This window comes from Fusarium oxysporum, chromosome III, assembly GCF_013085055.1.
Source record: "Fusarium oxysporum Fo47 chromosome III, complete sequence".
In the NCBI taxonomy this organism is placed as follows: Eukaryota; Fungi; Ascomycota; class Sordariomycetes; order Hypocreales; family Nectriaceae; genus Fusarium; species Fusarium oxysporum.
Genome location: NC_072842.1, coordinates 399,493 through 410,769, shown reverse-complemented (window position 1 = coordinate 410,769; position 11,277 = coordinate 399,493). Strand labels below are relative to the sequence as shown.

Here is an 11,277-nt window from a genome sequence, read left to right as displayed (position 1 = left end):
GATTCGTTATCAAGGGTAGCCTGTCTAAATGCTTGGTAACATACGCTGAGGAAGATATATTATAGCTATAGGAGGAATGGTATTATAATAAGAGTGGCTAGAGTTTGAGGTGATGGGATCACGAGTGTTTTATATCTACGTCGGATGTCTATTTTAATCAGAGATGAAGTACGTAACTAGTTGCCTTTAATTATATGGGTATTTCCCAGCGTCGCGATATCTTCCCTAATCTATACCTTTAATTCGCACAGAACTTGAGAGCTCTTTTTTGAAGTCTTCTCGTAGCTATTATAGCATGAGCTGACTCTTGCGCGAATAGACCGCCTCGTTTTATCCTGACAAGCTCATGTATAGTATCTCTCTCCCCTTCTCACCTTACGTTTTGAGCAGGTTTATCTAGGCATCTTCTAAAAGCATCCTCCATCAGTGGAACATTATATCAAGTCAACTGCAGATGCTCAAGACTCTAGGGCTTTACTATGATATCTCATATCAAGCCATTATTTGCATGCCCTAGGGTTTTAGTTTTCAAGATAGACAACAATCATATTAGACGTCACCCCAGGGAGAAATATAATATGACTAAAGCACATCGCCGGAAGCTAAATACTCTTATTAACTCACTGTATCCTCCTAGCCCTATTAAGCAAGCTGCTAAGTCTGTCTTAATTCCATACCTGGCAATTAAAACAAGGCAGGGCCAATATAAGTATTATAACTTGTGGTCCATAAGTTATAAGGTATTATTGCAATATCAGAAAAAACTATATACCTGAGATTAATGGTATAGATATAAGAGGCAAGCGATAGCTATGTAATTATATCTAGGACAAACTTATATTTCTAAGCAGGAAGGCTAATAATATTTGGCAATCCTAGATTCTTATTAATACAAAGGATTAGCAATTAGAGTAAAAGATATTATAGATTAATAACTACTTCCTATAGGCGGTTTTATACTTTATTAAGAAATTTACCCAGAGATTAGTTTCTAAGAAGTAGTAATTAAATTAATAGCTTAGTGCTTATTAACTAATAATATATAATAGTTTATAAGTAATTAAATTATTATTTATTTAATATTTTAATATTAGAAAGAAACTTCTTATAAATTTAAGTTAAAAATATATTAAATTATAATTTACTTCTTTAAATTACTTAGTTTTTTTCACTTTAAAATGTAGTTATTATAAGCTTATTAAGTAAAAGATTTATAGTAAAAGATTTAGAAGTAAAGATTATAAATAAATATAATTTATTATAAACTTAATTTAAAATCTATTTAATAAGCCTAAAGTATAAAAATAATTCTATTTTTTTTAATTAAAATTATAATTTAATTATTAAACTAATTTATTATAATTAAAGTTAAAAAAAGCTAATAAATATAATAATAGCAATATAATAATATTTCCACCATAAGAATATATTATATCGAGGACTTTTATTAGTATTAGAGGTTGCCTTGCTAGATGCTGTGGTGCTAAGAGTTGCCAATGAGGTATCAGTAATGACGGATTCATCCGAAAGGTCTAGTAACTGCATTACGCTATTTAGTACTTTAAAATACAAACGACAAGTGAAAGCTCACAGTTGAGGCTGTAGTTGGAAGCTCTGTAAACGCCGATTGTGTATAGCTTTTGTTCTCAAAGCAACTCCACCCACCCGCCATCTCTACATATGCGCAGCGAAGGGCAGGAGGACAGCACCATGTGCCTAGCAAGCAATAACGAGTTAGGTAAGTATTACTCGTAGTAGGGCTTGTATTGGACTGACCACAATTGGAGTCACACTCAGGTATTTCCCGGCCTTGGAGTGGATGGCCGTCTAGACCAGCCGTGGCGAGTCCTGGCATGAGAAGGCCAATGCATAGAAGTGGCAACAGGCCTGCCATGGTGTATGAAAAGTAAGGTCCGGTACTACTAGGCATTGATCTGCAAATTACTGACTGTTGATAATGAGAAAAAGAATTGGTTGAATGTCTTGGAGGCGGAAGGGAATCGTGCTTCTTAAGCATACCGATCGTGACGCCTCTGGCTATCACATGATAATTACAGACCGCCAGGGCGAACTTTGCGACCACGAGCCGCCACTACGAAAGCCATAGCCTACTTTGGCTTTCAGCTCTTATAACGAGCTCCAATTTAGGGGATCGTTCTTTCAGCTAGGTCATTACCTAGGCCTCAGCACGGTGGCTGAACCTTAACCATCTTATATAGGTAAAGACGGTTCCGCTTGGGGTTTAGTCGGCTGCTAAGATGAAGTACGTGGTGCCCCTCGGGCTAGACCCCCCGATATGGTTTTTGCCTCGAGCCTCAGTGACTGTCTAGTCGGGCTTGACTCTGGCATTTAATTGGCACAACCTTGGTGGGTTATGAAATATCAACCGCATGCTGCTCAGAGGGTAGTCTAGACCGCTTTTTCAGTATGAAGCTAAACCCTTAAGTATATAGAGGCGTTAGGCTGCCTTATAGTATCTTTTTATATAAGATTATATAAGTTAACTGCTAGTATAATAAATAATTAAAATATTTAAAAGAAGAAAATTAATATAAAATAATAATATCAAATAGATTAATATTATTTTAAAATAAATTAATAAAGTAAATATAATAAATAACTAAATATAATAATTTACCTTTTATCTTATATTTAATATTATAATGTTTGCAGCTATATTATATAGTTTTTACAATTTCTGCTAATTATAAAGGAATTACCTTTTTATTATAACCTTAATAGTTATATTATATATATAATATAAAACCTTATATAAGGCGTTAGACCTAGAAGACTAATTTAACTTATATTAATTAATTAATACTTTTAATATAATAAAATAATAAATATAAAAGTAATATAAATAATAAATAAGTAAAATAGTAAACTATATAGTTAAAAGTGGCTTAGCTTATAGCTTTTTAATACTTAAATAAAATATTTAAAAATCTAAGAAAATTATTTTTTATAATAATATAGCTTATTATATAATAAAATATTTTATAAAGACTTTTAATAATTCTATTTTATATAAAAAACCTTAAAATATAATATAAATTATAATATAAATATACTTTAAAGTTTATAGTTATATAGGATTCTTTTTTAAAATTTAAGAAATTTTATATAGCTTATTTTAAGACTTATATATATATATATTATTATTTTTTTTAAGTTTATAAGTTAGCCTTAAAAGATATATTTAAGTATCTCTAAAGTTTAATATAATTTAAATATTTATTGCCCTTTAGTAGGTAAAGCTTTATTAAGTTAATATTATTATAATTAGCTGCCTTAATTATATCCTAAAGCTAGCTATATATAACCTAGCTAGAAAGCCTTACTTTTTAGCTAGCCTCTTAATATAATATAATATAAGGTATTATATCTCTTATTTATATTAATAGTATACTAATATTTAGCTAATTTATTAAATCTATTATATATTATATCTTATAACCCCTTTAATCCTCTTTATATTACTAATACTAATATTATAACTTTAGGTCTTTAACTTTAGGTAACTAAACTTATATAAAGCTTAATATATTTTCTTCTTCTTTCTCTATAAAACCCTATAATTACCCCTCTTGTATCCTAAATATTATAATATACTATTCCCCTTATATTATAACCTAATACATTCTAATGCACGTGAGAATGGGTGCCCTACCTTTTCCTCCAATAAACACCTACCTACCCTGTAATAATTTAAATATATACTATTTAACTTATATAATAAAGAAAGACAGATAAAGTCGAACCGACTTTATTTAACTCTTATATATCTTAGTATATATATATATTCGTTTAATAGTAAATAAAACTTAGCTTACTAGCTATTAATAAAGTATCTTTATATTAATAAGCCTAAACTGCATTACTTAACTATTAAAAGATATAATACTTTATACTACTTAGTATTATGCCTTATATTATCTATAAATATAAACCTAGTATAAATTAATTTACCTATTTAGAAACCCTATTATTATATCTTATCTCTATTATATACTTATAATCTAAGACCTAGCTAGCCTAGTTTATATATTACTAGCTATTAAGCACCTTTATGGCCTTTATTAGGCTTATTAACTAATTCTTTATATTATTAAGTTACTCTCTATATGGCTTTTTTACTAAGGTCTTTAACCTTAGGTCCTTAATAAATTCCTTATTACTTACCTTTATAGGCCTTTTTATTACTAGGGATTACTTTAGCTTTTATAATAACTTAATCTTCTTATTAAGGTAATTTTTAGAAATTATTAATTTTATATAATAAGATTATATAAATAAGAAGATCTTATAGCTAAAAGTAGCTTACCTAATAAGAGTAATATTATCCTTTTTATTTTATATATTTCTAATCTCTATTACTAAGGTATAAAGGTTATCCTTATATTTATAGCTATTAAGAGCTACTATAAAATAAGGGATTAGGTTAGGCATTTTAGTATAAAAGGCCTTATTAAGCGGCTATAAGCTTCTTTAGATAGGTATTATAACAGTGTAGCTATAATACTGTTAGCAGTTGCGATCAGAAGAGGGGAAGTCAGATCGGATCACTTACTGCGCAGTAGATAATTTAAGCGTGGTATCTGCAGGGGTCGGCGAAAGACCTTTAAAGTGGGTTGCAGGAAGAAGATTATGGCCAGCTGAAGAGCAAGTAAGGCTCTCCAGCTGGGTTATGTACAGCTAGGTTCAGGCTGTAATTAAGGCAGCTACTTATAATAATATTAACTTAATAAAGCTTTATCTCCTAAGAGGTAATAAGTATTTAAATTATATTAGACTTTTAAAAATATTTTTATATATTTTTAAGGCTAACTTATAAGTATAAAAAAGTTTAAAATATTAAATATTAATAAATAAATATATTAATTATTATTCTACTTATATATTATTAAAATTATATACTTCTTTGTAGAAATTTAATTATTAGCATGGTATTAATATAAGTGATTATCCAAGGGCAAATCCATAATATAGGTTTCTTTATCAGGTCTTAGGCATCTTTGCTAACATGGTTTGCGGCTAAACATGTCGCCCTACAATTACAGCCTTGCCCTAATTATCCTCTTGCACCACTCCTAATGGTAATTTTTATATAACAACGCAGGGGAGGTTAAGGCGTGCCAATATTACGTCTCAAATGGCTTAGAGAGGATAAGCAGGAAGGTATTGCATTATCTTTAAGCTTAAACCCTAAGTTTCTGGGTCGTGATGGTGACGTGGTGACTTCTTTGGGCTTACATTAATGCCTTATAAGTTAAATTCCAGTCCAGCCAAGCCTCCTCCGTGTACTGGCGGAGGAAGCTTAAGGTAAAAGCAAGTAATTGGGAATGGTTATTCAGCTGACACGCCACACACATCGCATTGGTTATACAAAATGTATACTTTCAGTAAAGGTAAATAGCTCCATAGGGATATAGAACCCAAAGGGTTTAATTGGTTAAGAACTCCAAACCAGGCACCTTTTAAATATTCGAGGAGGGTGGTGTCTTTATCATGTTGGCATCAAGATGATGCAGGGTTTAATCACAAGTCAACTTCCAAGCAATTCAGCTCACCTGACTGCTATAGGCTTTTGCCACTAGAAAGTTTGTTTGAAAAGGCATATAATAGATGGCACAGATTTGGTCTTCCATGTAGCTCAGGCGTCGACGTCAAAACAACTGCTTACCTATTAAGAGGACTAACTCATTGCTATCCATACTTGGATTTATCACTTGCACACCTTGCAAATCAAAATAGCTATGTCTACGTTCAAGCCTCAGCATATCAGTTTTGCAGACGGTGTGGAGCGTATCGATGAGGCACTGGCGAAGGTCGGATACAAGAAAAATTCGCGGATCCTGACATCGAGGGACAAGGAGGCTGTAGCATTATGCAACCTCCTCGGCGTCCCACGCGAACAACTTCCCGCAGGTTTCACGAAGTGGCAGTTGCCCTTCTACCTGGACGGCGGCCAGTTTTTCATCACCTCTACGGCGCCAAACGCGGAAGTCGATGAACACTCGCACGATAATGACGGCGTCCGCTTCATCATGTCCGGTTCAGTCTACTATGATGGTATCGAGCTTAACGCGGGAGACTGGATGTATATCCCAAAGGAGAAGCGCTATTCCCTCCAAGTTGGGCCGCTCGGAGCAAGCATGTGCTACTGCTATGCTTGCTGCTGCGCAGGTCGCGAGTTGAACAAGAGCGACGTGATTAACCCTGAGTCGTTCGTGCGTGGTCGCAATTCCTTGCAGTAACAATCAGGAGCCAAGGGCACAATCAACCTTATCGAACTATTAACTGGGAGATGCAAGAGAAGTAGCCAAGCGAAGAGCATGGCAGTGGGATGTGGCTTCGAGATTCTCCGGAGGGACATGCTGTACTTTTGCTATCAAATTGGAGAAGGCGTTTTAGTATTTCATTTACTTCTCGGTATTGGTTTTTCCCTAGGAGTTTCCCAATACCATAACGCAAATGCGGAGGAGCTTATAGTCTATTTAATAAATGCTTTTCTCAACCCTTATAACCTCGCCTTCCTCCCTCTTCTCATCGTGATCGTGCTGGGCAGGCCTTTTCTCGGGTTTGGGTGCGAGCTTGTAGTCTCCGGTGTAGAGGAAAGTGACCATGTTTTAAACGGTCGCGACATCGAATTCATTGACAGTGATGATCTTTGATGCCGTTTCCTGCTCACAGTGTCAGCAAGAGCCGGTGGGTGAGGCCTTTTGCACGTACCTCAAAGCCGCCGCGAAGCGCAGCGGTGATGACAGGCGACTGAGGGCAGACGATCATTTGGTGAAGCTTGAACTCGCGATCCTTACAAAGAAGAGTGAAGTCGCTGAACTCTCCAGATTGCACCAAGTGCAAGAGAAAGGAATGAGGCTGGGGCGCCATCGCGAAGAGTCTCCTGTTTAATTAATCAGGCTCGGTGGTGTGGTGTGAAAATGCGAAGATAGTGAGAAGGTGTTGACATTAGGGAAAAGAAGAAAACAAAGAAGGGCCACGGCGGTGAATGATGTTATAATGGTGCAGCAGGCTTCTCTTATAATTGTTTGCTTGCAAATAGTTTGATGTTTGCCGGTAGCTTGCAGTGCCAAACAGTACCGTAGGGCCAAAGTTTAAATGCCATTCCAAACGCCCAGTTAATTTCTCATATTGCCAACTACTGTATAATTGATCGGTATAAGACAGAAACTTGTGTTATGTGCCGACTTTGGAATCGATTGGCAATCACCAGAAATTTTCGAAAGGTGTGCCGTCTCATCCAAACAAGGTGGACTTACAGCACACTGGCGGCTATGACAAATCGCCTTTGTGTTACACCACACACCGACTCGCAATCACATGTATCAGCAGCCCACAGCTTGGCCTCGTGGCGAGGAATCATTTCTCTGACTAAGTATTAGGAGTCCCAACCATCTTTATACATAACAGTTGCTTCCTCCCTGTTATTTATATCAACAAAACAAGGGGGGCCATCAAAACAGTCAATCATTACACCACTTTCGCTCTTCGAAAACCGGATCACAAATTCGTTCAAGGGAGAAAGGTCCACTGAATAACCGCTACCTTACCAAATAAAATCATCTGTGAAGCAAACCGGACTCTTTTGCCCATTGCTGGTTTGGTACACAACAGGAGAAGCTTTGTCGGCCTTGTTGAAAAATCGGAATCCATGCATGGGTGCGTCTGGATCAGTGCTTTTCACTACCGTACCAAGACTCCCGTCTTGAGGAAGGGTATATTTCTGGCCAAGATTGATATCGGAGATAGGCGTGAATACGGAGAACTTAGCTGGTGGTAATTTAGCTCCCCATCATGTAAAAAGAGGAGTTGCGCGGATTCTTATATTTGCGGTTGAACTCGTCTTGACTAGCAGCAATTCCATACTTATCAGTCCACTGGATTATAATCTCGCTACTTATTTCTGGGTAATTCTGGTTAGTTCGTTACCCTAAAAGGAATACTTTGGGCCTACCAGCAGCTAAAGCGATGATGTCGCAGCTTTTCCTTTTGAAAATATTTACTGCGCAAGCGAAGCAGAGTCTGTAGCCCATCGTGGGGATCTTGGGATTGCATTCTCGTCACCAGCCATGCGCTCGGTAAAAAGCTCCTTTGCAGTTGAGACGACGCTGTAAGGAAGCTGTCAGTTATATTTAGAGCCAGAAGGATATTGAACTTACCTGGGGTATCCTGCGAGGTCCGCGCCGCTACACATTGATGTTTTGATCGTGTCAAGATTCTCGTCATTATGCTTTGAGATAGTCCACCCGAGTTCCTCACCTTTGCGGTCGATCACATCGCTAGTGAGTTTCCGAAGAGCCTCATTCGGCTCAGGCCCGTGAAACTTGTAGACAGGCTGGATAGATCTGAAATTGCGGTCAATCATCTCCCACACATAGAATGAGTCTAGTTCAGCGAACGTGATTGAGGTCGAGAAGTTCACTTGTCTAGTTCACCCCTGCGGCGACTAAAGCGTTAAGGTCACACAATAGCCCGATGCCGTCGCGCAGGCTGAGACTGCCCTTTGATGCTTCTTCGAGGGGACGGGTGAGTAGCTTGTGTGAGTAAGAGGTGCGGAAGAAACTCCCATGGTCCGCGTTGACTTTGAATAGACTGCCAGAGGGAGGAAGAACCAACTCCCTTGTGTTCATATCAACTGTCTCGACATCCTGTCTGTGCCGGATTGTAAATCTGAGCGGGTAGATTGTGTCAGATACGACATCCTCCTGCTTTGCCACACCGCTGGTTAAAAAACGTTGCCGGAAGAGTCGAACACCTGTTACCTTGCCACTCGCGTCACGAGACTCAGAGACTCGAATGACAGGGAAGCCATGCTCCTTGGTCCAAACCCTCATGCTCGCTGCGATAGATTCGCCTGTAACCTCCTCCTAGGCCTTGCAGAGGTCATCCGACTCAGTACAATGGAACTGGTGACGTCGAAGATAGACCTTCAGGCCCTCGAAGCATTTGGTGTCCCCCAGGTTGTTCAGAACCATCTTGAGGACACATAAGCGCTTTTGATAAGAGGTTCCATCATAGATCTGCTTCGCGTCGGTTGAGTCCGAAATGAAACGCTCAACTGAATGGCTGCTGGTGATGGAGTCGAGGGCGAGGGCTTTATGAAGGGTGTTTTATACATAGGAATCCCAAAATTGCCAGCTAGGAAATATCTTGTCCACGGCATACCAGGGCATCAATGTAGGGAAACCCTCTTTCAGCCATAACCCATCCCAGTATCTCGTTGTAACCAGGTCACTGGACTACATAAGAGAAATCTCATGGAGGATGGTCTCTGCGATCCTGTGTTTGGTACCTATAGTAGAATCTCCCGGGTCAAGTAAAAGGTTTGTAGTTTTGAAGTTGATGGCTCCCCAGTTCTCCGTTGCGCCCGTGGAGACTTCAGGAATTCTAATTAAATCTAGCTTGGGTAACGGGTACGGCAGCTCGAAGGAGCCTTCGAGAAATTGGAGGCCTTTGGCTGTAAGGCCTACTGAAAAGGTAGCCTGTTCTTCGCTGGTAAGAGGACAAAAGACAGATATCGGGATCTTGCTGTTGGTACATTTCACCCCGGCCAAGTGTTTTGCTCCTAAGCGGACATGCTTTGATAATTAAGTGATGATTTTGGAGTGTCATGAGATCTTTACTAACATAAGTTGACATGGAGATAGCTCTTCTGGAAAGTTGCAAGGCTCTTAGATGAAGAGAATGTCTAACGAAGGACTCATCTACCAGGATGGAGAGGGTGAACTAGGCTTTCATGCTACGTTCATCGAAACAAGGGTAGTCGTTTAAGCACATTTTCGTGCAAGTTGGTCGCTTCGATGCGAGACTCCCAAAAGCCTGTAGAAAGGCAAACCGACAGTTTATTCCACGCAGGACAGTCGATCAACGAAAATATCCGTTTTCGAAATATAACTCTCTATACTCTCTTAGATAGGAATCCACAGCTTCAGAACTCATACTACGGGTCATGGCGCTCATGGGACACTTCAATCTTGTCTTGGCTCGGGCTTCAGCTAGTACTAACCACATATGGGAATTCACTTCATACCACCTTTTTCTTTTCCGGGAAGTTATCTCTCTGGAAATCACCCCAAGCAAAAGCAGCGTTATTTAGTATTGGACTTCGTATATTCCCTTTAGATAGCATGGGCTTCTCTATCCTGAGGGGAGGTCTCTTGGTCAAAACAGTCATACCTGATGACTCTGAGATAATCACAGCCTGCAAGCGAGGGGACATTTCCACTGTCCAAAGATTATTTATGTCTCGAAGATCATCTCCATATGATGTAACTGAGTCAAATTGTGGACCATTACGGGTAAGAACCGTACAACTACTTGTATTGAAGGAGTTACTTACATCCTACTTACCTGGTAGTTCGCTATCGAGAGCGGGTCCTTAGAGCTGGTCAAGCTGCTCTGTCACTATGGGGCTGATGCCAATACAACATTTGGACAGTTTGAGACGTGAGTCTGTGTTATAGATGAAAACTCTTGAAGTGGATTCTACTGACGATTGTGTCTTCATAGAAGCCCTCTAGAATGGGCATTTCGAACCAGACATATCGAAATTGCGCGCTTCTTCCTCACGCAAGGAGCTTCCCTAGACTATCTCTGCTACCGTGGATGGACTCCAGCAATGCTACTCTTCCAGAAAGACTTCCCAGAAGTCCCTCCCGAGTTCTTTGGACTCCTATCTTGTAACTCCTTTACAGATATTGATGTTCAGGACCGTTATGGGGCCACGGTATTACATCGAGCTGCTTTATGGGGGACAATAGGAGATATAAATGCACTTCTCCGACTTGGTGCATCGCCGTTATTAATGGACACCGATGTTGGATGGACGCCTGCGTTTGGCGCAGCAAGTATGAATAATGCTGCGGTACTGAAAAGGCTGGTCGAGATTATGCTCCCGGACTTTGTTCATCATATTGACTTTCCAGGCCGGACCATCCTACACATTGCTATTGAATCTGGGGGCCCTGAAGCCATCGTGTTTGCTCTGGAATTGGGGGCTGACCCCCATCAACCTTCACGGATAGTGGTGGATGAGGGCGGCGCTGCCACAGAGGTAACGCCTTATGAGTTTGCAAATTCAAAGGGCAGCGATATCTATGAAGTCTTTATCAGGGCTCTTCAAATGGTTGGACATAGTATCTCAACTGTCGAGGGGCTTTATGTTCTGGGATACAGTGGAGCGAAAGTCCACATGACAAGGTTGGTATATCATGCTGGGATAATCCATCGTCGAAATTCAGCCTAAATCCTGTA

At 38.9% G+C, this 11,277-nt stretch overlaps 4 protein-coding genes across 4 annotated transcripts; 2 read left to right on the top strand and 2 right to left on the bottom strand.

Annotated features, from left to right (window-relative positions):
• Positions 1–5,759: 5,759 nt before the first annotated feature.
• Positions 5,760–6,260, top strand: FOBCDRAFT_198043 (uncharacterized protein; the record flags this gene model as incomplete). The annotated part of the gene is made up of 1 exon (XM_054703667.1): positions 5,760–6,260. One exon carries the CDS (start codon positions 5,760–5,762, stop codon positions 6,258–6,260), a length of 501 nt encoding a protein of 166 aa, XP_054559642.1.
• A 372-nt stretch (positions 6,261–6,632) lies between these two features.
• FOBCDRAFT_270432 (uncharacterized protein) lies at positions 6,633–6,894 on the bottom strand (the record flags this gene model as incomplete). Its single annotated transcript, XM_054703666.1, has 2 exons — positions 6,633–6,686; positions 6,736–6,894. The coding sequence occupies 2 exons, from the start codon at positions 6,892–6,894 to the stop codon at positions 6,633–6,635; spliced, it is 213 nt and encodes a 70-aa protein (XP_054559641.1).
• Positions 6,895–8,179: 1,285 nt separating this feature from the next.
• On the bottom strand, positions 8,180–8,999 carry FOBCDRAFT_237628 (uncharacterized protein; the record flags this gene model as incomplete). Its single annotated transcript, XM_059610168.1, has 4 exons — positions 8,180–8,369; positions 8,491–8,672; positions 8,787–8,878; positions 8,924–8,999. 4 exons carry the CDS (start codon positions 8,997–8,999, stop codon positions 8,180–8,182), a joined length of 540 nt encoding a protein of 179 aa, XP_059464362.1.
• A 1,152-nt stretch (positions 9,000–10,151) lies between these two features.
• Positions 10,152–11,269, top strand: FOBCDRAFT_270430 (ankyrin repeat-containing domain protein; the record flags this gene model as incomplete). The annotated part of the gene is made up of 3 exons (XM_054703664.1): positions 10,152–10,322; positions 10,382–10,470; positions 10,534–11,269. 3 exons carry the CDS (start codon positions 10,152–10,154, stop codon positions 11,267–11,269), a joined length of 996 nt encoding a protein of 331 aa, XP_054559639.1.
• Positions 11,270–11,277: the final 8 nt, after the last annotated feature.